Here is a 23,132-nt window from a genome sequence, read left to right as displayed (position 1 = left end):
CATATCATTAAGATGGCGCCCAAAGATGAGCTGCTGAGAGAATGCCTGAGGCATCAGCAGACATGGGAGGAAGATCAGGCAGAAGAAGTACCATGGCAAGACAAGAAAAAAATTCCCTTCTCACCCCTATGGGTGGTATGTGTCTTCCTCAACCTCGGGTCCCCTAAAGGAGGCCTGGGAGTTTGAGGGTTCTGCACAGGATCTTAACTGTTACTAGCACTGCCCTCTTCTTGACAGAGAGCTCTGATGTGGTTCCTGGGATCTGTTGGACCCCCTCTCCTAGCTTGGGAGTCACAGCCCCAAATGACCCTATCACCACTGGGACTGCTTTGGCCTTCCCTTTCCACACCCTCTCTAGTTCCTCCTTCAGGCCCTGGTACTTCTCCAGCTTCTCATGCTCCTTCTTCCTGATGTTGCTGTCACTTGGCACTGCTATGTCTATCACCGCTGCTGTCTTCTGGTCCTTGTCTACTACCACGATGTCCGGTTGATTGGCCAGTACCTGCCTGTCCATCTGGATCTGGAAGTCCCACAGGATCTTAGCCCTGTCATTCTCCACAACCTTCTGTGGGATCTTCCATCTGGACTTGGGAGGGTCTAGCCCATACGCTGTGCAGATGTTCCCGTACACAATACCATCTACTTGGTTGTGCCGTTCAGTGTATGCTGTTCCTGCCTGCCTCTTACACCCTGCCACTGTGTGTTGGACTGTCTCTGAGGCCTCTCTGCACAGTCTGCACCTTGGGTCCTGTCTAGTGTGGGAGACCCCTGCTGCTATGGATCGGGTGCTTAGGGCCTGTTCTTGTGCTGTCTTTTAGTCCAGCCCTTTCCAGCCACTGGTAGGATTTCCCAAGGTCAGCCACCTCAGCTACCTGTCGATGGTCCATCCCATGCAGGGCCTTGTCTTGCCCTGGCACTTCCTCTGCTTGATCTTCCTTCCATGTCTGGTATAGAGATATACCAGCCCAGCCAGCCCAGCAGCCAACCAATGCAATTGGTTGGAGGGGTAGATCGCTAGGATCAAGAACATGGCTAACATATAATTCTAAATATCAGTATCAATCTTGGCATGGATTCGTAATTGTATTCTCTGCTGAAAATATGGATGACCTCCTCCAAAGGGCTTATTGGCTTTTTTGTCATTTCTTAATATATAAAAAACATTCCCTCTTCTCTATTAAACCCCTCTTTTATTTTGACATTGAAAAAGGAGCCCTGCTCCATTGTAAGAAGTGAACATGAATTTAAACCATTAAGGCTATTTCGTATTGCCAATCTCCCTTATACTACTTTTATTGACATTTGCTCATTCAGAAAAGAATTGAACCATCAGACAATTATTATCTCACTAAAAACTCTTGCTTGCTTTTTAAATTGCCCTTTCCAATGTTATTCCTAGCATTCCTCCCTAGTTTCTCTTTTATTGGCTTTTGCCATTGCAATCAGCCCATTAGTGTTCAGCTAATTTTCAGGAAGATATTTCAGGTCAAGAAAACATCACATAAACTTTCCACATGATGCCCAGGAGTCAAGCCATCCTGTTGCCTTGCCCTGCTCTGCTTCAGAGCTCCCAGACTTCTGGGTCTCAAGTTATGGAAGAAGCCAAACATTTCATCATATCCCCTTCTACAGATCCAACAAGGTTGGACATTTCAACAGACACAGTGGGATTCCTTATTACATGCCATGAATGAGGCCAGCTTGAAGCATCCTCAGCATGAAATATGGCTTTTTAAGACTGTGCAGCTTTCCTGCGGCTGCAGTCTGCCTGTCCTGAAACATCCTCTGCGCTGCTGAAGAAATCTTTGGCAAGTGCTGTGGAGAAGGTTACAGTCCTGTCCTCAATACTGCTTATTGAAGCCTTCATGAGCGAATGGTCTTTCCTGCTGGATGACTGACACAGACAATCAGGCATCTCAAAGCTACCAAGCTGTGATGTCCCTTTCGGTAGCACTGAGGGAGAAAACCAAAAATAACCTTCTCTTACAGGTTGGGCCTGATGCTGTGATCATTCACCTAAATCTGTTCAATTAGTGTTTGTTATAAGACACAAAGTGACACCATATTGAGAGAAGTAGAAGGGTGAATCTGGTATAGAAAGTTTCTGAGAAAGTGGTTCATGTGCACAAAAACAAGCAAGCATAAATAATCTGAAACTAGATAAGATGAAGTGACAGGCAAGAGAAATGAGTCCCACTTAACAACTGACCAGCTAACCAGCTTAAGGGAAATGACCCCTGAGGTGATGTGTGACGGAGGGTCACTGGCATGAGAGCAATTGAACGGCTATCCAAAGGACTTGCTGGATTCCCCTGTCCATGTATGTAACCATCTCTTTTAACTTCCCTTGCTTTACCCAACCAGTATTGTAGTGCAACTTGGCAAATATGAATATCTGAGTGTGTACACGTAAAGCAGTTAAAACCAATAAAGCTAAAAGGTTAACAGGGACTCTGTGTCTGTTGTGTTCTCTGTGAATGATTGCATAGGATCAGAAGTTCAAGTCTGTATCAAATTATTCCACCAATGGAAAATGAATCACTTTTATACTTTGCTGAAATGGGTCACACCATCTTGATTTGAATTGCTTTCTTGAAGTGGGTCAAAGTCACTTGAAAGGGGATTCAAAGGCTTACAAATTGGAAAAATGCCAATCTATGGTATAAGAATTAATTTAACTGAAATAGAATTCTGGAGCTTAAACAGAGGACTGCTTTAACAAATGAGATTAATGAAATTATTTCGTTGAAAGTAGCAAATGTCCACTGTATTATGTGTTAGCTTCATCCACAAATAGTTGCCAAATATAGGGATAATAGGGCAAAATTTTGCTCTTCCGTTGAAAGATGATTCACCTCTCAGCTGTGCTACTGTATATACCAATCTAATCATGTATGCTCCAAACATTCACGGTAATGCTTATGCCATTGGTATAAGAATCCACACATGAGCAGCCATCATTCCCAAATATACAGTAGTCTATACTGCCATGTTTTACCTGAGTTTTCTTCCTCCCATATAAGTCCATGTAATTTCCCAAACACCATCTATGTGGTCACTCAGAATGTGATGGGACATAATCACTCAACCACTCACTCACTCACTCACTCAATCACTCAATCACTCAATCAGATGTTGGTGTTTTGTAACCACTATTTTGAGGTGAGGACATGTTTGTGTTGTCCAACTATAGGACAGCAATTTAGAAAGAGATCCCTTTTCTCCAGCATTGTAAATAAGTTCAGCCTTCTGAGTATGACTTTGTAAAATACTGAATTTTACTCATACTTATGTGCACAGACTAATTATAATTTCAGGAGGCAATGGGTTATCAATGGGTGCCTGATGCCCATTCTCCTGATGGAACAGAATTTCTCCTTCTGCTGCTTACTCAAAGTTATTGTACTTTGCTCCCTTGGAGAATATATTACACTTCTGCACCATGGAGCAGGAGACCAGTGTGGTAAACTATTGCAAGTTTGTTATCAAAATTGCTATTTGGGATTCAAACATTGAAGAGGCAGTAATCTGGAATTGACCAAATCACTGTAATGTCATGCAGCCAACTTTCACATGTCTCCCAGTAGGAAATCAGAAATAAGTCTGGACTGTATAGCCAAAATTAATCGATGTAATCTAGAAGGTGAGTACACACAAACACACACACACACACACTCTCACATATACATTTTGAAGTAAAATTAAAAAGTACACTGGAGTTGGGCAGCTAAAGCCTTTTAATTAATTATACCCACACACATATTTTAAACCATAACATTACCTCTTGTGTGTGTGTGTGTGTGTGTGTTATCCTTTAAAATGTGCATTTATTCACACTGAAAATGTGAATCAATGCACATTTTATTCAGTTTCATGCATTTGCTTACACCTTTGAACACCTCAGGAAATTATTATGTGTGGGTAATCTCCAGTTAGTTTCACAGTCTAAGACGGATGGAAACTTAATAATGCAAGTCCTAATCAAGGACATAAGAAATATTAAGGTAGCATTATTATTATTATTATTATTATTATTATTATTATTATTATTATTTTATCCCACTTTTTATTATGAAATGCTGAGAGTGCCAACCGTGGCTACAGATGAACATTTTCAGCAGCAGGAAAAAGTAATTTGTAATTCCAGAGTTATCAAATTACAGAGTAATTCTCCTGGGAAATAGTAATAACATCATAAGATGTCTGTAGAATTTTGCATTGGTTATACCACTGTGGCACCCTTCTGGCCAGCAGACATGAAGATTCCTATTTCTGGCCTACCAACTGAACAATCGGCACATGTCCTAGCAAAATTGCTGCCAGCCAGACCAGCTTTCTGTGTTGAAATTACACAATGTAACGTGACTTAACAATAGAGATATTAGCATTCCCAGAGGAATGGCTGAAGAAGAAAGGCTGGAAGGCCCCCTTGGTAGTTCTACTAATCTTACCCTTCTTCACATCTAACATTTCTGTTGAGGCAATGACTTTTTACACAGTCGTGTTTCTTCTTTTTTTTTTTTTTAAGTCATCTCAGGGACTACATTGTAAGGGTTTCAATTTCAGCCCTACATTTTGTGAGGTGCGAGTCCCAAGCTGAAAAATAGACATTTCAAAATGCAAGCCATAGACCAGATTCAAACCAACACACACAAACTAGATGAATTCAAACCAAGACATTTGGGATTTTATTCTTCTCACGGATTCCTGGATCATTTAGTGATAGTATGTGAACCATAGATTGTCAAATTCATACTGCTCCCCTCTACTTTACATTAGGCACATATATGTCAGCATATTTTTATTAAAATAAAATAAAATAAAATAAAATAACGTCTGAAATGGAATGGAATGGAATGAAAAATAAAAAGATAAGGTGATATGGCATGGTATCATACAATATGAAAAAATAAGGTAAGATGCTAAGCCCTAGCATTTGGTGTTATCTTTATTTCTGAAAATGTCAGGAAGTCTTCTATGAGCTCTCAGGCCAATGTGTGATTAGGCCATGAACAAAAATAGTCCCGGTGGCCGACTCAGAAATGATTAAATCAAAAATGAGGGAGACCTTCTTACAGAATGACCTGCCATTAGGAAGCAGCAGCTGAAAGCCAGGGTCTCTGAAGGTCTGCTGATAGGGTACAGGGGTTGTGAGTAAGAAGCTGGAACACAAAACTGGTAGAAGATATCAGCCCCACATTCCCCAAGAACAGCCCACTCCATATCTTCCACCATTCCACCTTGTTGCCCATCACCACCATAGTACTTTGTCAGTCCCTACTTGCCAGTCCAGGGTGCTGAATTCCCAAGGTCAGGGACCTCCCACTGTCCTGAATGCCATACATCCAAGGGAAGGGAGGCCAGGCACCCTGAGGCACTTTAGCTTCACTAGCTCTCAGCACCATCATGGTACCCAGCAACCACCTTCCCTACTCTGCCCATGAATAAACACAAGCAAGGAACCCTTCCTCTGCTGCTCTCACAAACCAATCAAGGGCTCCTATTCCATTCACCCCCAACCACATCAATCCCCTCTTCTGGCTGTCACTCAGAGGGGATAATCAGTCTTCAGTGGGAAACCCACAGTCTACAGTTACAGGCAACCTAGCTGATAGATGGAATCCATGCCAAATGGCCAATAGTCATTGCAACATCTTCTTCCTCTCTGGGACTAAGACAAGGGAAGGCAAAATGGCCCATGAAGGAATGGAGGGATCACAATACCCTGCCACTCTACAGTTATCCCCCACCCTGCCTAGCCATCACCACCACCTCCACAGTACCAGCAACCTGGTTGGCCTCTCAGATGGAGAGCTGCCAGAGGGTCACACAACATTCTAGTGGGCAGGGGACCTCCACCATCAACATTTGACTGGAATCCCTCTGTGTCACAGCTGCAAGAAAGGTAGAGTCCTCTACCACTGCCAGCCATAAAAATACCAGCCCAGCAGCCAACCAAGGACCCATAAAAGTCCCTCCAACCAGCCACTGACAAACCCCAGCAAAGTAAAAGTCCATGGGGGGAGAGCTGACTGCAGCATACATAGAGCCACCTCCACAACCGCAGCCAGGCCCAGAGGTGCAGCAATTGTTCCCATTCACCTAGATGTTCAGTCAGAGTATAGCATCTTAAAATAGCTGAAATCTCATGAAATCAACCTCATGAGATTCCTATATACACAAATATCAGAGTGAAAGATTTGGAGGGGTAGATCAGCCAGATCAAGGACATTCTAAATATCAGTATCAATCTTGGCATGGATTCATATTTGGACTCTCTGCTGAAAATATGGATGACCTCCTCCAAAGGGCTTATTGGCTTTTTTGTCATTTCTTAATATATATATATAAAAAAATCCTCTATTAAACTCCTCTTTTATTTTGACATTGAAACAGGGAGCCCTGCTCTATTGTAAGAAGTGAACATGAATTTAAACAATTAAGGCTATTTTGTATTGCCAGTCTCCCTTATACTACTTTTATTGACATTTGCTCATTCAGAAAAGAATTGAACCATCAGACAATTATTATCTCATGAAAAACAAAATAATTATCTCCTATAGGAATTCCCATATTTTCTTAGATAGGCCAAAACACCAAAGGCTTTGCAGAAGGCTTTTGACATTGCACAACAATCCAGATGCAAGTATCAGTTTGGTTATAAAGTAACTCTTGAACCACCAAGAGATTGGCAGAAGGGGCAAGAATGGCTCTCTGAGGTTCATTGCTACAAGTTCCCTCCCTCCTGTCTCTTCTGCCAGAATATCTCTTCAAATCCTGGTGATATTCAGCATAGGAATGTGCACTCCACTGGAACTTACAATAGGAAAGGTGGATTTTCTCATTAGTTTCTTTCTCAGATGTAAACCTTGGATTAATCACTGGATAAACCGTTGAATTAATAAAGACTTCCCTATGGATAGGAGAGACGACAAAGACATTCTCACCATAACAACAGAGTCGAGATGATGTTCCTTCTGATGTTCTTGGTGCCCAAAGTAGTTACAGTGAAGTGCCTGGAAGGTGAACCCTTCCTTGTCCCACATGAGTGGTACCAGCCTGGTGACCTTGTTGTTGGTGGGATGGTGTCTCACATTCTTTACCACGGTTATGAAATTCAATTTAAGGATTATCCTTCTCTAAAATCTTATGACTTACCAGTGTAAGGATTTTTTTTTCTTCCCATGAACTCTTTAATTTAGCCAGATCCCAAAAAATTCTTCTATGACTAAAAGCTGTTTCAGCATAAAGACAGTTTGTTGTATCTAATCTAAGCTTTCTTGTATCTTGTTGTGGGAGAAGACATCAATTCTTTTACATCATGTTAAAGTCTTTTTCATGAAACGTTGGTGAATAAGCTTTTTAAATAATATTTAGTGAGCTGAAGGTAATTTTAAAAAATTCTGTACTAACACTCTTCACAAAACATACATATATTAAAGGATTGATACTTGCTGAATCTGTTTATATTCTATTTTGTGCTAAATTAAAATAGGAAACAAATGTTCTCGCTTGAAAAAAAAAAAGTTACTCCTTATTTTTGTATTTAACCTATTTGCAGTGTAATAACCAAATTCTACCAGCACGTCCTTGCCTTGGCCTTTGCTGTGAAGGAGATCAATGAAGACTCCCAGATCTTACCCAACATCACTCTCGGGTTCCACATCTACGACAGTTACTACAGCCCAAGGATGACCTATCGCACCACTCTGGACCTGCTTTTCAAGTCCAAGGAATTTGTCCCAAACTACAAATGTGACAGCCAGAAAACTCTCATGGCCATCATTGGGGCACCTGGTTCTGATACTTCCTCCTATATGGCAGAAAGTATAAGTGTCTACAAGATTCCACAGGTAATCTGGGCAGGGTTAGAGACAGAATTTGACTTCTTTTTAGCAGAGAATAGCTTTTTGCCATGTCTTTTTTGCAGGGCTTCAATGAAATACACTTTGCTCTCCCGTCTGCAACTTTTCCCCCCACAGCTCAATAAGGTGGCTGAAGATTATCCAATAAAAATAAATAAATCATTTTTTTATTACAATCATAGATCAGAAAATTAAACTGTAAAAACAAAAAAAAATTAAACTCTAAAAAAATATAAAACTTTTTTGAAGGGGTCAGCTGACATTGTGTTTAATGGCTACCTGGCAACAGGTGGTAACCCTCATGTATGTGGAATTTCACAAATTTTCAGTGTAGGTACACCTTCATTTAATTTCCATCCAGCAGTCATTTTCCATCTTTTTTTCACTTGATTCACATGAATAATGACTCCCCTTCTTTGTTTTTTATTTTGTTTTGTTTTGTTTTGTTTTGTTTTTTGTTTAGTTGACCTATGGCTCTTTTGCCCAGGAAGAGTTTCAGACACCAAAGTTATCTTTACTTTACTGCATGGTCCCAAATGAGGACCTTCAGTACATTGGAGTTATCCGACTTCTTCTCCATTTTGGATGGACGTGGATTGGAGTCTTTGTTTTTGATACAAATAACGGAGAGCGTTTCTTGCAGAAACTGCAGCCACTGCTTTCCCAGAATGGCATCTGTTTAGCTTACACCCAGAAAATTCCACAAGTAGCCAACTTTGAAGACTTGTCAGAAGTGCTTGATGCAATCTCAATTATTTCTGGTAAATTAATAGATCAGAAATCAAATGCTTTTCTTGTCTATGGAGGATCATTCACTATCGTCTGGCTCAGAACGGTCGTTTTTCTACGTGATCCTGAAAGTAAAGAGAGTGCATCCTTCAGAAAGGTTTGGGTCCTGATGAACCCAACTGATTTTATAATGACAGGGTTTCTAAGAGGATGGGACATCCAGTTGTTCCATGGGGCTCTTTCCTTTACAGTTCATTCAAGAGAAGTTCCAGGGTTCAAAGAATTTCTTCAAGCCATCAAACCTTCAACCCACAAAGATGGGTTTCTTCAAGACGTTTGGGAACAATTGTTTGACTGTTCTTTTTCCAGTGCAGAATTCCCCTCAATGATCAGTGAAACCTGTAGTGGGGAAGAGAATTTGGAGAACCTGCCTGGCCCTTTGTTTGAGTTTCAGATGACTGGCCAAAGCTACAGCATTTACAATGCTGTTTATGCAGTGGCCCATGCTTTGCAGGAGATGGTGAGACCAAGATCCAAACAGAGAGAATTTCCAAAGTTCAAATTTCCTGATCTGCAGCCTTGGCAGGTAATCTCTCCATGTGATAGATATTTTTTTCTTTTATATTATAGTCATTCTCATCCATACTTTAATATGTTTGTTCTCCTTGGCCTATGGCTACATATCAATAAGGATACTGAGGCAACACATTTATTAGTGTAAGAGGTCATGCTCTGTTATAGAATGAAAGAGGATGAAGATACACCATATCTATCTATATTCTGCATCATATTTACAATGTTTTTGTTGTTTATTAATTTAGCCGCGTCCGACTCTTTGTGACTTCATGGACCAGCCCACGCCATATCTTCCTGTATTGTATAGGATTCTATACAATATATATAATCCTATACAACATATACAATCTTGTTGTTTATCCGTTTAGTCGCTTCCGACTCTTCGTGACTTCATGGACCAGCCCACGCCAGAGCTTCCTGTCGGTCGTCAACACCCCCAGCTCCCCCAGGGACGAATCCGTCACCTCTAGAATATCATCCATCCACCTTGCCCTTGGTCGGCCCCTCTTCCTTTTGCCTTCCACTCTCCCTAGCATCAGCATCTTCTCCAGGGTGTCCGGTCTTCTCATTATGTGGCCAAAGTATTTCAGTTTTGCCTTTAATATCATTCCCTCAAGTGAGCAGTCTGGCTTTATTTCCTGGAGGAAGGACTGGTTCGATCTTCTTGCAGTCCAAGGCACTCTCAGAATTTTCCTCCAACACCACAGTTCCAAAGCATCGATCTTCCTTCTCTCAGCCTTCCTTATGGTCCAGCTCTTGCAGCCATAGTGTCCTAAGAGTCAGGGACCATGCTGAGACAAGGAATAGTCTCTAGTCTTTTATTACTGCTACTTTAGACAGAAAATCCTAACAAACTGAAGAAGCATGGGACAAGCCCAGACAGATAAACCCCAGAAGTTAAGGCGGGTCTGATCTCTGTCTCTCTGAATGGCTGCTTAACTGCTCAGTACTACGGATGTGTTTTCCCCCCTGGATAGGGGCCCCTCCTGCTCACCATCAGTACTCATGACACATAGTGTGCCATAGTCCATATTGGATTTTTCTTCTCAGTTTGAAAGAACCATCTGACACCTATGAGAGGAGACTTTGTATGGATAAGTTCAATGACATATGGCACTCATCATGGTTATATAATTCTATTAGGAATCCATCCATCCATCCATCCAATCCTGCATCATATTTGCCTGTCTGTCTGTCTCTCTGTCTATCTAATCCTGTTTGTGTGTATATATAATTGTGTTTGTTTATTGTTGTAATGACATTTTAAGTCATATTTTTATTTTATTTCTATATCTTATATTTTTCTAACGTTTTTAAAGCACTTGTTATGTATGTATCTTTATGGGTTTTTTGGTTTATTTCTGTCATTTCAAAAAACAATACAAACAAACAAACAAACGGGCAGGGTTTTTAGACTGGGGATTTACAGTTTATGTCAGTTGTTCTTTGGTAGTAAAAGTATACATTTTTTTCATGAAGTGATGTTGGTTTTTAGACTTATGGCAAACTCCCAGGACTTGCTGAGTCTAGTGCTTTAAAGTACATGTCCTAATTAATTAATAAACTAATAGTGAGTTGCATGTCTCAAATCTTGACAGTTCTTTCTGGGTTGACATTTTCTTCTGCCATATTTCAAGCCAGGGAATGTTCTTTTATTCCTGGGAATTAGGAATAAAAGAAAGGGAAACTTTAATCCTGATACTTTGTTTTCTTTTTGACTCCCTCTTTCTGACCCTCCTTCAAGTAGCTCCACAAGTTCCTTCAAGGCATTTCTTTTAACAACTCAGCTGGAGAAAGAGTCTTCTTTAAAGACAGAAGGGAAGGTCCAGGTGGTTTTGACATCCTCAACATCATCACTTTTCCAAACAGATCCTTCCAGAGAGTTAGAGTTGGCAAGTTACACCCCAATGCTCCGAAAGGAAAAGAAATCTCCCTTGGGGAGAACAGCATCCTTTGGCACCCAGGTTTTAACCAGGTATGAAATGATGCTTGCTTACAAAGGACCACATTCCATCTCTAAATGACCTCATGAAGTTTAATTACTTTCAGAAACAAAATGGGAAAAATGGGAAAACACAATTCAACCCTGAATATCTGTTGTGGTGGAGGGAAAATCCATATTCTAAAAAAATTCTGCCCATAATAGTATTATCAGGTCCTTATTTAAATATTGGATAAATGGTTACCTGATTAGATAGACAGACAGACAGACAGACAGACAGACAGACAGACAGACAGATAGGAGAGAGGGGACAGGGTTTTTCCTGTTTGTAATGACCACTACTTCCCTGGATACTGGAAGAGAAGGCCTGAAGGGAAACAACTCTGCTGCTATGATGATGTTCCTTGCCTACAAACAAAGGTTTCAAATAAAATCAGTAGTTTCACCGCGTTATTTTCATTATATAGACTTAAAGAAACGCAGTCCCTGGATTAATATATGTATGGTTCTTGGTTTCACCAATTTCTGAACAAGATTACTCATAGTTTATTCACATCCCTCAAAATCTCTTCTTTGTAAATCAAAGTTATTTATGAGGATTCTGCTGCTATTGTACCCTGTACAGGATGTAGAGACAGACAGACAGACAGACAGACAGATGAGGGATCACTACATTTTATTGCATCTTGTGACCCCTAATTTATGTTAGTGGTAATTGTTATTGTTCACACTTGCAATCTCTTTTGCTTGGTGTTCTGGTCTTCATGATTTCACCTGTTTCTACAACCTGAACAAACAACCTGTAGAAAAATTAATATGAATGATGTTGATGCTCATTCATCTAATCCAGATTAGACAATTCCCACCGTCTACTCTGAATTCTCTCGTGTCTATATCTATGTCTCTGCCTACATCTATGTCTCTAGGTCCTTCCTGTTTCCCTGTGCAATGACCACTGTTCCCCTGGATTTTGGAAGAGAAGGGCTGAAGGGAGACCCTTCTGCTGCTATGACTGTGTTCCATGTCCAGAAGAAAAGATTTCCAATCAAATTAGTAGGTTATCAATTTTCCTTTCACCATTAGTTTTCCATTCATTATCCATTCATTATATAGGCTTCAAAGAAATGTCATAACCTGAATGTGTATATGTGTACTTACTGGTTTTATCAATACTTAAAGGGGAATATTTATAGTTGATTTCCAAACTGGTTGGAATCCTGCAGATATTGTTCCCCTCTGAAGGTGAGATGGATGGATGGATGATAGGCAGATAGACCTAACTCTTATTTCAGCACAGAAACCTGAATTTTTGGTGGTGGTGGTGGTGGTAGTAGTAGTAGTAGTAGAAGTTGCTGCTGTTCACACATGCAATCTCTTTTGCATTGGTGTTCCTATCCCTATGATTTTCAGTGTTCATGCAACAAGAACAAATATTCAGAATGACAATGGTCACTGATTGCTTTGAAAAACTTTGGGTGCTAGGTGGATCTAGGAAATTTCATTTGCTATGATTAATACCAGGCACCATATTGGTGATTCCTGGAATATGTGTTGGACCTCTAGAAGGGAATTAAACAAACCAGCAAACAATCAATACATGATTGCGTCATTTGTGCTTAACAATAAATAAATGTTGACTTTTTTGCTCTTCTTTTGAAAATTTCAGGGCCTCATGTTTCATGAAACCGGAAAGTTAGAGAAAGCTGAATGATAGCAAAGGAGGTATAGCTGACAATGAAAAATGAAGGAATGGGTGGGATGTTCTGGAGACAAAGGGACACAGGATGTCTTTCTGCAAAACCTGATCGTATTCTCCATGTAAACGGCCAGAAGCACTTTGGTTATGAAATTATCAAACTAACCCTTCTCTCTTATACTGACAGTGAAATTATACCACATTTTTCTGGTTTCAATTCACCTTTTGCTCAAAGAAAATATTAGTTTACAGCAGCTGACCTTCTCTTGGAGAAGAATAAAATCTCAGAGAATTTTAATGACATACATTGATTTGGCATCTCAGAATCTGTAGTCTTTGTCCACCTTATGCAACTAAATTCCCCATCCCAGTCTTGTATGAAAGAAAGACTTCTATGAAAGGAAATGGGAAACAACAGCATTTTTCTCAGTTTTATTTAGAGAAGACTGGATTTCAGAGAATAATTGCCCATCAAATCATGTATTCATCTACCAACCAATCATACATGATAGGATTGAAAAATAATATTTATGTTTTATTTAGATATTAAATTTATTCACCACCCAACTCACTGAAGGAGTGACTCTGGTTTACAGTATAAACAAGAATAAATAATTACTGAAATGTCATAAAACAATATTCTTACATAAAAGTATAAAAGTTCCATATAAGATAGAGATGTTAAAAAGATCTTAATATATGGGGATATCTTCACGGTGCTAACCACCCACAGGGTCGGTTGTTCCTCCTCACAATCCACGTGAGCTGGAGATTCCAGGTTGTCAATTCTTCCTGGAAGGCTGTGCGAGTGGGGGCTTGCTTCATGTCTGGCGGAAGGATGTTCCACAGGAAAGTGAAATGGCAAAAAAAGGCTCTCTTGCTGGGGCTTTCCAGATGGCATTCTTTCAGGGATGGAGTCAATAATATGACTTCCCTGCCTGACTGGGTGGGACAGGTCGAAGTAATGGAGATGACATGTTCTGTCAGGTAACCTGGACCCATTTATTTATTTATTTATTATTCACATTTTATTACCGCCCTTCTCCCCCAAAAGAGGGACTCTGGGTGGCTTACAATAAAATCAAACTACAAAGTATATAGGGCTTTAAAGGTCATAACCAACACCTTGAATTGGACCCAGAACCAGACTGGCAATCAATGGAGCTCCCGCAGCAAAGCTGTTACAAATGCCATGCTTGGGGCACCCAAGTTTGCAACTGTGGCTGCATTTTGAATAAGCTGTAGCTTCTGAATACTCTTCGAGGGTAGCCATATACAGAGCACATTGCAACAGTCTATACAGCCCAGATGACTGGGGCATGAGTCAGTTACTGAAGGGCCTCCTGATCCAGGAATACAGAATTGTGTATTTTCACATACAAGCTATTCACAAACTTGTAGCCTACTACAAGAACTCAGTATGAAAAATAGAAGTTAATTTTAAAAACTATGAAAGAAATGACCATTCTCTTGCCTTTTCTTCTAGATACCGATGACTGTTTCAGATGTCCAGACGATCACTATGCAAACCAAGAAAAAAATGAGTGTCTGCCCAAATCTTTGGTCTTTCTGTTTTATGAGGAACCTCTAGCAATTGGTTTAGTCACAAGTGCTATTTCTCTCTTCCTCATGACAACCTGGGTCCTTGGGACTTTCGTTAAGCACAGGGATACTCCCATTGTTAAAGCCAACAACCGGGCCCTCACCTACACCCTCCTTGTCTCTCTCCTCCTCTGTTTTCTCTCCTCTTTCTTCTTCCTCAGCCCACCTGGCAAGGTGACCTGCCTTCTCCGACAATCCACTTTTGGCATCAGCTTCTCAGTGGCCATTTCGAGTGTCTTGGCTAAAACCATCACGGTGGCTCTTGCTTTCATGGCCACCAAACCAGGATCTCAGATCAGGAAATGGGTTGGGAAAGGATTGGCCTTTTCTATTGTCCTGTCCTGTTCTCTCTTCCAGGTATGTATTTGTGTTCTTTGGTTGTCAACATCTCCCCCATTCCCTGAGTTGGACATGCACTCAGAATCCAAAGAAATCATTTTACAATGCAATGAGGGCTCAGCCTCCTTCTTCTACTGCATCTTGGGCTACATGGGTCTCTTGGCCATGGCCAGCTTCACTGTGGCTTTTCTTGCCCGTAAATTACCTGACAGCTTCAATGAAGCCAAATTCATCACCTTCAGCATGCTGGCCTTCTGCAGTGTGTGGGTCTCCTTTTTTCCAGCCTATCTGAGCACAAAAGGAAAAGCCATGGTAGCTGTTGAGGTCTTCTCCATCTTGTCTTCTGGTGCTGGGTTACTGTGCTGTATTTTTTCCCCCAAATGCTACATCATTGTTTTCAGGCCTGAGCTAAACCACAGGGAGCAACTAATAAAGAGGAATTAGTATGTCATGTGATCTTTCTCACTGTGAGACATTGCTGACAAATAAGAATAGAAAGACTGTTTCCTGTCTACAGGAACATATATAATTTTTTATTTTTTTCAAAGAAGGATTGATGGATGATGATGATGATGATGATGATGATGATGATTAAAATTTATTGTGGTCACCCATTCCAAAAGAAGTGCTCATTCACATGAAAAGGGGTTTGCCCGGCACTTTGTTGGACAGCATTGTTGTAAGCCACTTCAGCAAAAGGTTGTAACTCCACCCAATCATCCTGATGGTAGTTAATGTATGCTCTAAGACACTGTTCAAGAGTGGAGTTCAAAATCTCAGTAGAACTGTCAGTCTCAGGATGGCAAGACGTGGATAGTGCTTGTTTAATGCCAATCAATTTTAAAAATGATTTCCAAAACTGGGAAGTAAACTGTGTCCCGTGGACACTGACAAAATGGGAGGGGCTACCGTGGAGGTGGTAGATGTGGATGAGAAATAGGCATGCCAATTTTGGAGCTGAGGGGATGGATGCACCTGGAATGAAACGTGCTTGTTTGGAAAAAAAAAAGATCTTTTACTACCCAAATGACAGTTTTCTTCTGACTGGGAGGAAGATCCAGAATGAAATCCATAGAAATCTCATCCCAGGGATGGGACAGGCTGGCCACGGGCTGTAGAAGCCCCTGTGGTTCCCCCCCCCCCCTTACGTATTGAAAGTGCACAAACAGGACAGGAAGCCACATAATCTTTTAAATCGCTTGTCAAGGTAGGCCACCACAATTGACGATGAACCAAATGTAATGTTTTGACAAAACCAAAGTTCCCAGCAAGTTTATCATCATGGGAGCACTGTAAAATCTCAGCTCTTAAACTTTCGGGTACATAAAGGCAGTGTTCTACCCATGCCAGACCGTTTTTGAAGGAAACCGTGTCTTTATTAGCTAGCAACCAAGTGTCAGATTTCAGTGCCTGGAGAAAATCTTTCTGTAACTGACAAGGAACTTGCACCTTCTGATTCCCAGACTGGGCTGGGGGCTGGGTAGCTTGCTCACGGGTCTGGCTCCGTGTGACAGCAATCAAACCCAGTTGTGGTACAGTGAGAACAGTCCCAACCACATCTGCCCCCTGGTCAAAATCCTGAGGTAAACACAACAAAGCATCAGCCGGAAAGTTTTTCTTTCCTGGGATAAATTTTAACTGGAAGTTGAAATGACTGAAAAACAGCCCAGCAAATTTGTTTAGGACTGAGATGCTGGGTTGTGCGGAGGGCTTCCAAATTCCTGTGATTGGTACAAACCTTGAAAGGGCATTTAGTGCCTTCAAGGAGGTGACACCAGGCTTCCAAAGCGGCTTTTACAGCAAACACCTCCTTTTCTCAAACATGCAACTGGCATTCGGTTCAGGAAATAGGCTTCATGAAGATTGAGCTTGGAGAAAATCTTGCCCTTAGACAAATGAGCTAACATGTCCTTCATGAGCAGAAGAGGTACTTGTTAAAAATTGAGACAGAATTTAACCCTCGATAGTCTGTACAGAATTGAAGCGTGCCATCTTTCTTTTCCCGGAATAGCACAGGGGCCCCAACTGGGGATTTTGCAGGTTCAATAAACCCCCTTGATAGATTTTTGTCAATAAAGTCCCATAATGCCTCAAGCTCCTTCTGAGTCATCGGATACATTTTTGGCTTGGGCAATTGAGCACTGGGAACCAACTGTATCGCACAGTCAGTTTTCCTATGGGGGGGGGGGTAGCTGATCTGTTTCAATTTCCCCAAAAATGTCTGCAAAGTCTTGGTATCAATCGGGCAAGCCTTCTAAATGTGCAAAGTTAGGATGCGGCATGGCGGCCGCAGCCCTTCCAACCCCTGAACGTGCAGCTCTCTCTGCTGTAGGAGCTTGGTAAAACCCATCTTTAAAAGTCACAGTTCTGTGTTCCCAGGTTATATATCGGCTTCAATAGGTCAACCCAGGGATCCCCAGAATTACCAAGGGATTGCAAACAGATGCTACTATGAATTTTAAAGTCTCACGGTGGCTGCCCATTTCAATTGTGACAGTTCCAGTGAAACGGGTCCCCCCTCCCCCGCCGTTGAACCATCCAACTGTGTGAAGATCAAAGGCTGCTGGAGGGGGAAGCTAGGCAGGTCCAAAGCAGCAACCAGTTAAGGGTGAATTAAACACCTGGAACACCCAGAGTCAACTAAAGCCCAGACCTCTGTCATTTTTGTGCGGGAGCCCAATTTTACTTTTACTGCTAAAGTGAGACAGTCAGCACTCACCATAGCATCCTTGCACCCATCCTCCTCCACCTGCCCGCAGGCTCTCTTCATGGCAGTGGCTGGCATTTCCCGTCGGCTCCTTAGAGTTGTCCTCAGCCTCTCCCGGGAAGTAGAAGACTTCCTCAGTGTCGGCTGCACCCTTGGCTGCTGTCATCCACCGGGGGGGGGGCAATTTGGCCCGTGGCTTGCCCAACTGATCTCCAGCCTTGGCTTTTGGGCAATCAGCTGCTCAATGCCCTTCCTTTCTGCATCGGAGACTCTGACCCCTCGCGTAGCGCCGATCTCTCTCCTCGTCCCAGGCTCTATAGCCTGGCTGGCCAGAAGTCGCAGCACTTCGGGGTCCCCTCATGGTGCAGGTGATTTTTCAGGTCTTCTGGTTTGCATGAAGGTATGCTGAGCATGCTCAGCCTTGCCTGCCAGACAGATCCATTCGTACAATGACTCTGGGTCGTCCCTACTCAACGCCCATCGTAGGACGTCCCGGTTGAGACGTCCCGGTCTTTAAACTGTTCTATTAAGGTTGACTGAGATGAGTCGGGGATTTTCCCAGCTAGAGCCTTAAACTCCAGGGCGTAATCAGCTACAGACAGTTGGCCCTGGGTAAGATCCTTCAGTGCCTTCTTAGCTCTTGCCTTGGCCAGAGGATCCTCAAAATGCAGCTTTAATGCCCCCATGAAGTCCTCAAAATACTCAAGTGCAGGGGAGTCAGCCTCACTTAATTGAACATACCAGTCAGCCGCTCGACCCTTCAACTTGGTGGCAATGGAAGTTATCTTAGCCTCTTCGGAAGGGAAGTATGCTCCAAACTGCCTCATGTAACTTTTAGCATTAGTTAGAAAGAAAGATACCTTGGTTGGATCCCCATCAAACTTCACAGAAAAGTCTCTCACCACCACTCCTGTTGGAGCAGAATGGGCGGCTGCTTGAGTGGTTGGGCCCCAGGTTACAGTAGCTCTCCCTCTCCGGGGTGGGGATACTGGTGGTCGAGCCCTGCGGGGTGGAGATTCATCTCAGAGCCGTCTCCGGCCCCGCTCCGCCGGCCGTCTGGATGGGATGGGGGATGCTTGCGTGAAGCTGTGATCTCCTCTGCATCTCCCCTGCCCCCCCCAATGACAGAGACAGGTTTCTTAGCATATACTCCATCAATTCTATGTTGGCCTCCATCACTCTTAGCCTTTCAGCGTTTGAGATTACTCCCTCCCTCGCGTGTTAGGCTGTCTCTCTGTTGATACTGTGGTAGATACTATGTCTGGGGTCAGCGGAAACCAATACTTCCAGGACGCCTGGGACGTCCCTGGCTGGGATTCTCCCGCTTCATCCCAAGTGATCAACTCTGCAGGCTATTCGCTGGGTGCCAGTTGCTCTGGTTCTCCCCCATTGTCAGATTCCTCTACCTCAGGACTGGAACTCGATTCCTCCCGGAAATCTGAAGGTTCTGGGGTGAGGCTCAGTTCTCCGCTCTTGACCTTCGACTCGGGCATCAAACTAGCCATCTCCTCAAGTCCCCTGGTCATGAGCTTGGACTCAGCCATCGTTAACTATTTTCCCTCACAAAAACTAATCTTGGTAGGAGCTAACGGTACAACTTTGGTGATTCTCAGCTTTATGTAACGGTTGCCTATTCTAAAACACTATCAGCCTCATGAGCAGGAATTCAAAGATACCTGATTTATTAAAGAATAGTATACAGGATCACAGAGAAAGCTGAGAATGATAACAGTGTGCCAAATGCAAACTAAAAACCCTCAGTGCAAATGAGATCCATCCCCCCATAGATTCTTCCCAAGTTCACAATCCCAGGTGCTCCTAATGGTTACTGATGGTCTGTGGGAAAAGGCCTTGAACAGAGAACATAACCCAAACACATCCCATTGTAATGAACAAAGACACAGAGCTTGGTACAAGGTTTCACAGCAGCTCCCTCCCAAACAGAAACGTGCGTCAGCGCCATGGCATGTGAAACGTTACGATGTATACTATACATTGAAACAGTGAACATGACACATAATAAATAAACTAAGAAGGAAACAAAAATTTCAGAGCTGCCTACACCCAGATAAGAAAGGATTACCACCAGAAAAAGCAATCAAGCATGGAGCAATATCCTAATCTAGGAACTACCTATAGGTAGATAGGTAGATAGACAGATGATACCTAGAGGTGTGTATGTGTGTGAGTGTGTGTTTTAACTGATACGTCCTGGGATATTATTTCCTGGGCAATTTATTTTCTCCCCTTTTTTAATTATAAAAACACATACAAGGTAAGCATAAAATATGCTTTCTTTTCCTTTTACAAATATCCCTGCCTCCTCTTCTGCGCTTAACAAGTGTTTCTTCTTTTTTCCCTTTGGGGGTCAATGATTTTCCACTGCAACTTTCTCTTATAGCTAGTCTCTAAATGATTCTCAAGCCGAGACGTATTAATCTCTACCAGACAGTAGAGTTCTTGGGAGTTTTGATCTATATCTGGAGTTGATGTGTATTTCCCCTTCCAAATTCCCTGGGTCCAGCTGTACTAAGTACAATGCAATAGTAACAAATATATTGTGAAATTAGAGATATACTATTTCAAACCATGATGGATCAACCAGTGAAAAGATGAAGTCTTCAGCACCGTCTTTCTTTCCATTCCCATCACATCCTCTTTCCTCTTGTCTAGAAACTCATAGACACCTTTGGTGAAACACTTACAAACATATTTTAATAACTCTGTGAAAACGAGTGAGTCTAAAATATTACTTATACATAAGAATCATGGTTCAGTCATTCAATTCATAGACCATTGGTTTAAGAATGCACACATTAACAGCAATAACTCTCAAATATACAAAATACTGCCATGTTTTATCTGAGTTTGCTCCATTCCAAGTTCATATAATTTCCACAACACAATCTATAGTATGTGGTCACTAAGAACTGACATCAACTTGAAGGCACATAATCAATCAATCAATCAATCAATCAATCAATCAAATGTCTGTATTTTGTGAGCACTATTTTGAAGTGAGGACATGTTTGGGTTGTCCAACTCTAGGATAGCAATTTAGAAATGGATCTCTTTTCTCTAGCATTGTGATGAAGTTCAGCCTTTTGAGTCTTACTTTACAAAATATTTAGTTTTACTCATGCTATGTGCACAGACTAATTTCAGGGGGTGATGGTTTATCAGAGGGTGACTGATGCCCATTCTCTTGATGGAAAAAAAAAAATCTTTTTGTGCTGCTTACTCAGAGTTACTGTACTTTGCTCCCCTGGAGAATATATTACCCTTCTGCCCCATGGAGCAGAAGACCTATGTGGTCAGTTATTACTTGTTTTTTTATCAAAATTGCTATTCGGAATTCAAACATGGTAGAGGCAGCTTTCTCCCTGGTATTGACCATATCACTATAATTTCATCCAGACAACTCTTCACAAGAGTCCCAGTAGGAAATCAGCAATGCGTCTGAACATGTCTGTTGTGCCTGTGCTGTGCAACAGTGGGAGCAGGAGCAAGCAGCAGGGAGGTTCACAGGACTTGATCTATAACATTCCGTCAACCCTTTTCATCTTTAAACCCCCATCTGAAATGGGAATGCCGGCACTCTCAGCTGGGATTCACACACTTGCATTCTGTTCTCCTTTGTTGGACAAAATCAGATCCCATTGGAGGTTGGAGGATGAAATCAAAGAGATTGCACAGATGCAGAAAGCCAAATTTTGCTATCAGGTGGCAAAACTGTCAGTGCTTTTCAGCCTTGCCATTATGAGGATGGGAGAAGTAGCTGGTCTGGAACATCACATGATTGATCCCCTCCCTGTTCCTCATGAGTGGTACCAGCCAGGTGACCTCCTGGTTGGTGGGGTGATTTCTCAGATCATTTATGGATTCAGCGAATGTTTATTTGATAAAGAGCCTTCTCAGGACCAATTTGAATTTCCAGAGTAAGGAATTATTTTCTCCCTTCTGCATCTGCTGACATTAGCCAGGCTGCCAAGAAGGTTGCAACTCAGCTTGTTTTTGAGTCAGAGAGAGCAGGATATGGAACGCTTAAAGGAATTAGAGATAGGCTTAGCTTAACCAGTGCATGAGACCATCCTTAAGAAGCACTCTATGCATTTCGCAATACTGACAAGGTTTTCTGAACAAGGGCCAACAACTTCCCCCAAAGAACAGAGAATCTGAGACAGTCTCCTCTGCTCTTGAATGATGTGCAGACAGGCTACAGCATCAATGCTCAAAAGAGAGCAAGGGTACATTAGAAACAGACTTTCTATTTGTTTTATCTGAGCTCTGATGTGAGTGGAGATGAAGTTCCTCCCATTTATTTAGTTTATAACGCTTTTTACAAAACTTCAGTTACATTTTCCTATCCAAAGAGGACTTGGTAACCAGCATCTATTTCTCTTCTCCCCAGAATTACAATTGCTTTCTCTTCTTGCATTTTCTCTGATCCCTTCTTTACATTCCCTGTCCTCATTCATTTCTTTATAATAACCATATAAGCTAAGCCTTTAAATACATCCTTCCGAATGTCTCTGTGTGTGACTGGTTTGAGCTTCACTTCTTGCATCTTTCTCTTTCGGTATCTCCACCTTCACGTTGCAGACCATGTTTTAGTAAGCTCAAACAATACTCCTCTCTATTCACGATATCAGTCATTCAATTTAATCCATGTTGATGCCCTACATGGGTCAATTGCTGTACAACCGTAGGAAGACCCTATAATTAGAAATTAGAAATTTCAAAGAATATATGCCAATATCTTTAAAGCTCTAAGTGCCTCCCTCAATTCTCATTTCCATTCTCAGAGGAAAGCGGAACAAGGACAGAATTCGCAGAGATGGCAGAATGGGCTGGTCTCTTCAGAGAAATAGAGTATCTACATTTATTAGTGACGGGAAACCTCTTGTGAATTTTCTGCTGAAAAAAGAAGAAAATGAACTTGAAATGTATGGGTTTGATTATTAGGAAGGGTAGACTATAAAAGGAAAGAAATTATGATGTAATTTTACCCAGAGAGGGTAATATATAAAGGCATTTATAACCACTGTTAAGAAGAGGGGAAACAGCTTTCTTACTATCTTCACAATCTAGTCCTTTCTTTTTTTCTATTTCCTTTTTTCACCCTATGTTCTTGGTTACCTATTCACAGTTTTTACCTATTTATTTCCTTTCTAAAATTTGTATTGTTTTTATATTGTTAAAAAGCTCTTTAATAATTACTATACATTTTTAAAAAAAAAATGAAATTGTAACAAGAGCATTAAACATGAAAATATGACTTTTGTGCTTTCTCTTTCTGATACTCTCTCTATAATTCTCTATGTTTGTTCATATATAGCAGTGAACAAAAAGAGGAGAAAGCTTTTTTCAAACATAAGGAGAATATTTATTATTTTTCATAAACAATTTGGCTAAAACTTCATATTGCTGATCTGTAAAAATGATAAGGAATTGAACGTTTCTCCATCAGCTTTTCTAATTAACAATCTACATAAGAAATTACTGGGGAACAGATTTAGGAAATGCAGAGCTCTCTTTGAAATATATACATAAATATATAAAAAGAGTATTGACAAAAATTCTACCCAGTTCATGTAGCTGTCTTTCTTATCCAGAGATTGTAGCTCATCATCAATAGTTTGGGAATGAATTGAGAAGTGAAATATCATTTTTTTG

At 41.4% G+C, this 23,132-nt stretch overlaps 1 protein-coding gene across 1 annotated transcript; it reads left to right on the top strand.

Annotated features, from left to right (window-relative positions):
• Window positions 1-6,965: 6,965 nt before the first annotated feature.
• Window positions 6,966-21,398, top strand: LOC134497221 (vomeronasal type-2 receptor 26-like). Its single transcript, XM_063302893.1, has 8 exons — window positions 6,966-7,162; window positions 7,562-7,853; window positions 8,329-9,180; window positions 10,918-11,145; window positions 12,039-12,165; window positions 14,295-15,162; window positions 15,352-15,412; window positions 20,874-21,398. The coding sequence occupies exons 1-8, from the start codon at window positions 6,966-6,968 to the stop codon at window positions 21,396-21,398; spliced, it is 3,150 nt and encodes a 1,049-aa protein (XP_063158963.1).
• The last annotated feature ends 1,734 nt before the right edge of the window (window positions 21,399-23,132 follow it).

This window comes from Candoia aspera, chromosome 4 (genome assembly GCF_035149785.1).
Source record: "Candoia aspera isolate rCanAsp1 chromosome 4, rCanAsp1.hap2, whole genome shotgun sequence".
Classification (NCBI taxonomy): Eukaryota; Metazoa; Chordata; class Lepidosauria; order Squamata; family Boidae; genus Candoia; species Candoia aspera.
This window is presented reverse-complemented; position numbering and strand designations above follow the sequence as displayed.

What these genes read in the sequence shown, in the direction of transcription:
- LOC134497221 (XM_063302893.1), top strand. Translation starts at nt 6,966, where the DNA reads ATGATGTTCCTTCTGATGTTCTTGGTGCCCAAAGTAGTTACAGTGAAG. An exon ending in AAAGATTTCCAATCAAATTA is followed by an intron (nt 12,166 to 14,294) that starts GTAGGTTATCAA and finishes CTTTTCTTCTAG; the next exon opens with ATACCGATGACTGTTTCAGA. An exon ending in AGGGGTTTGCCCGGCACTTT is followed by an intron (nt 15,413 to 20,873) that starts GTTGGACAGCAT and finishes AATTTCATCCAG; the next exon opens with ACAACTCTTCACAAGAGTCC.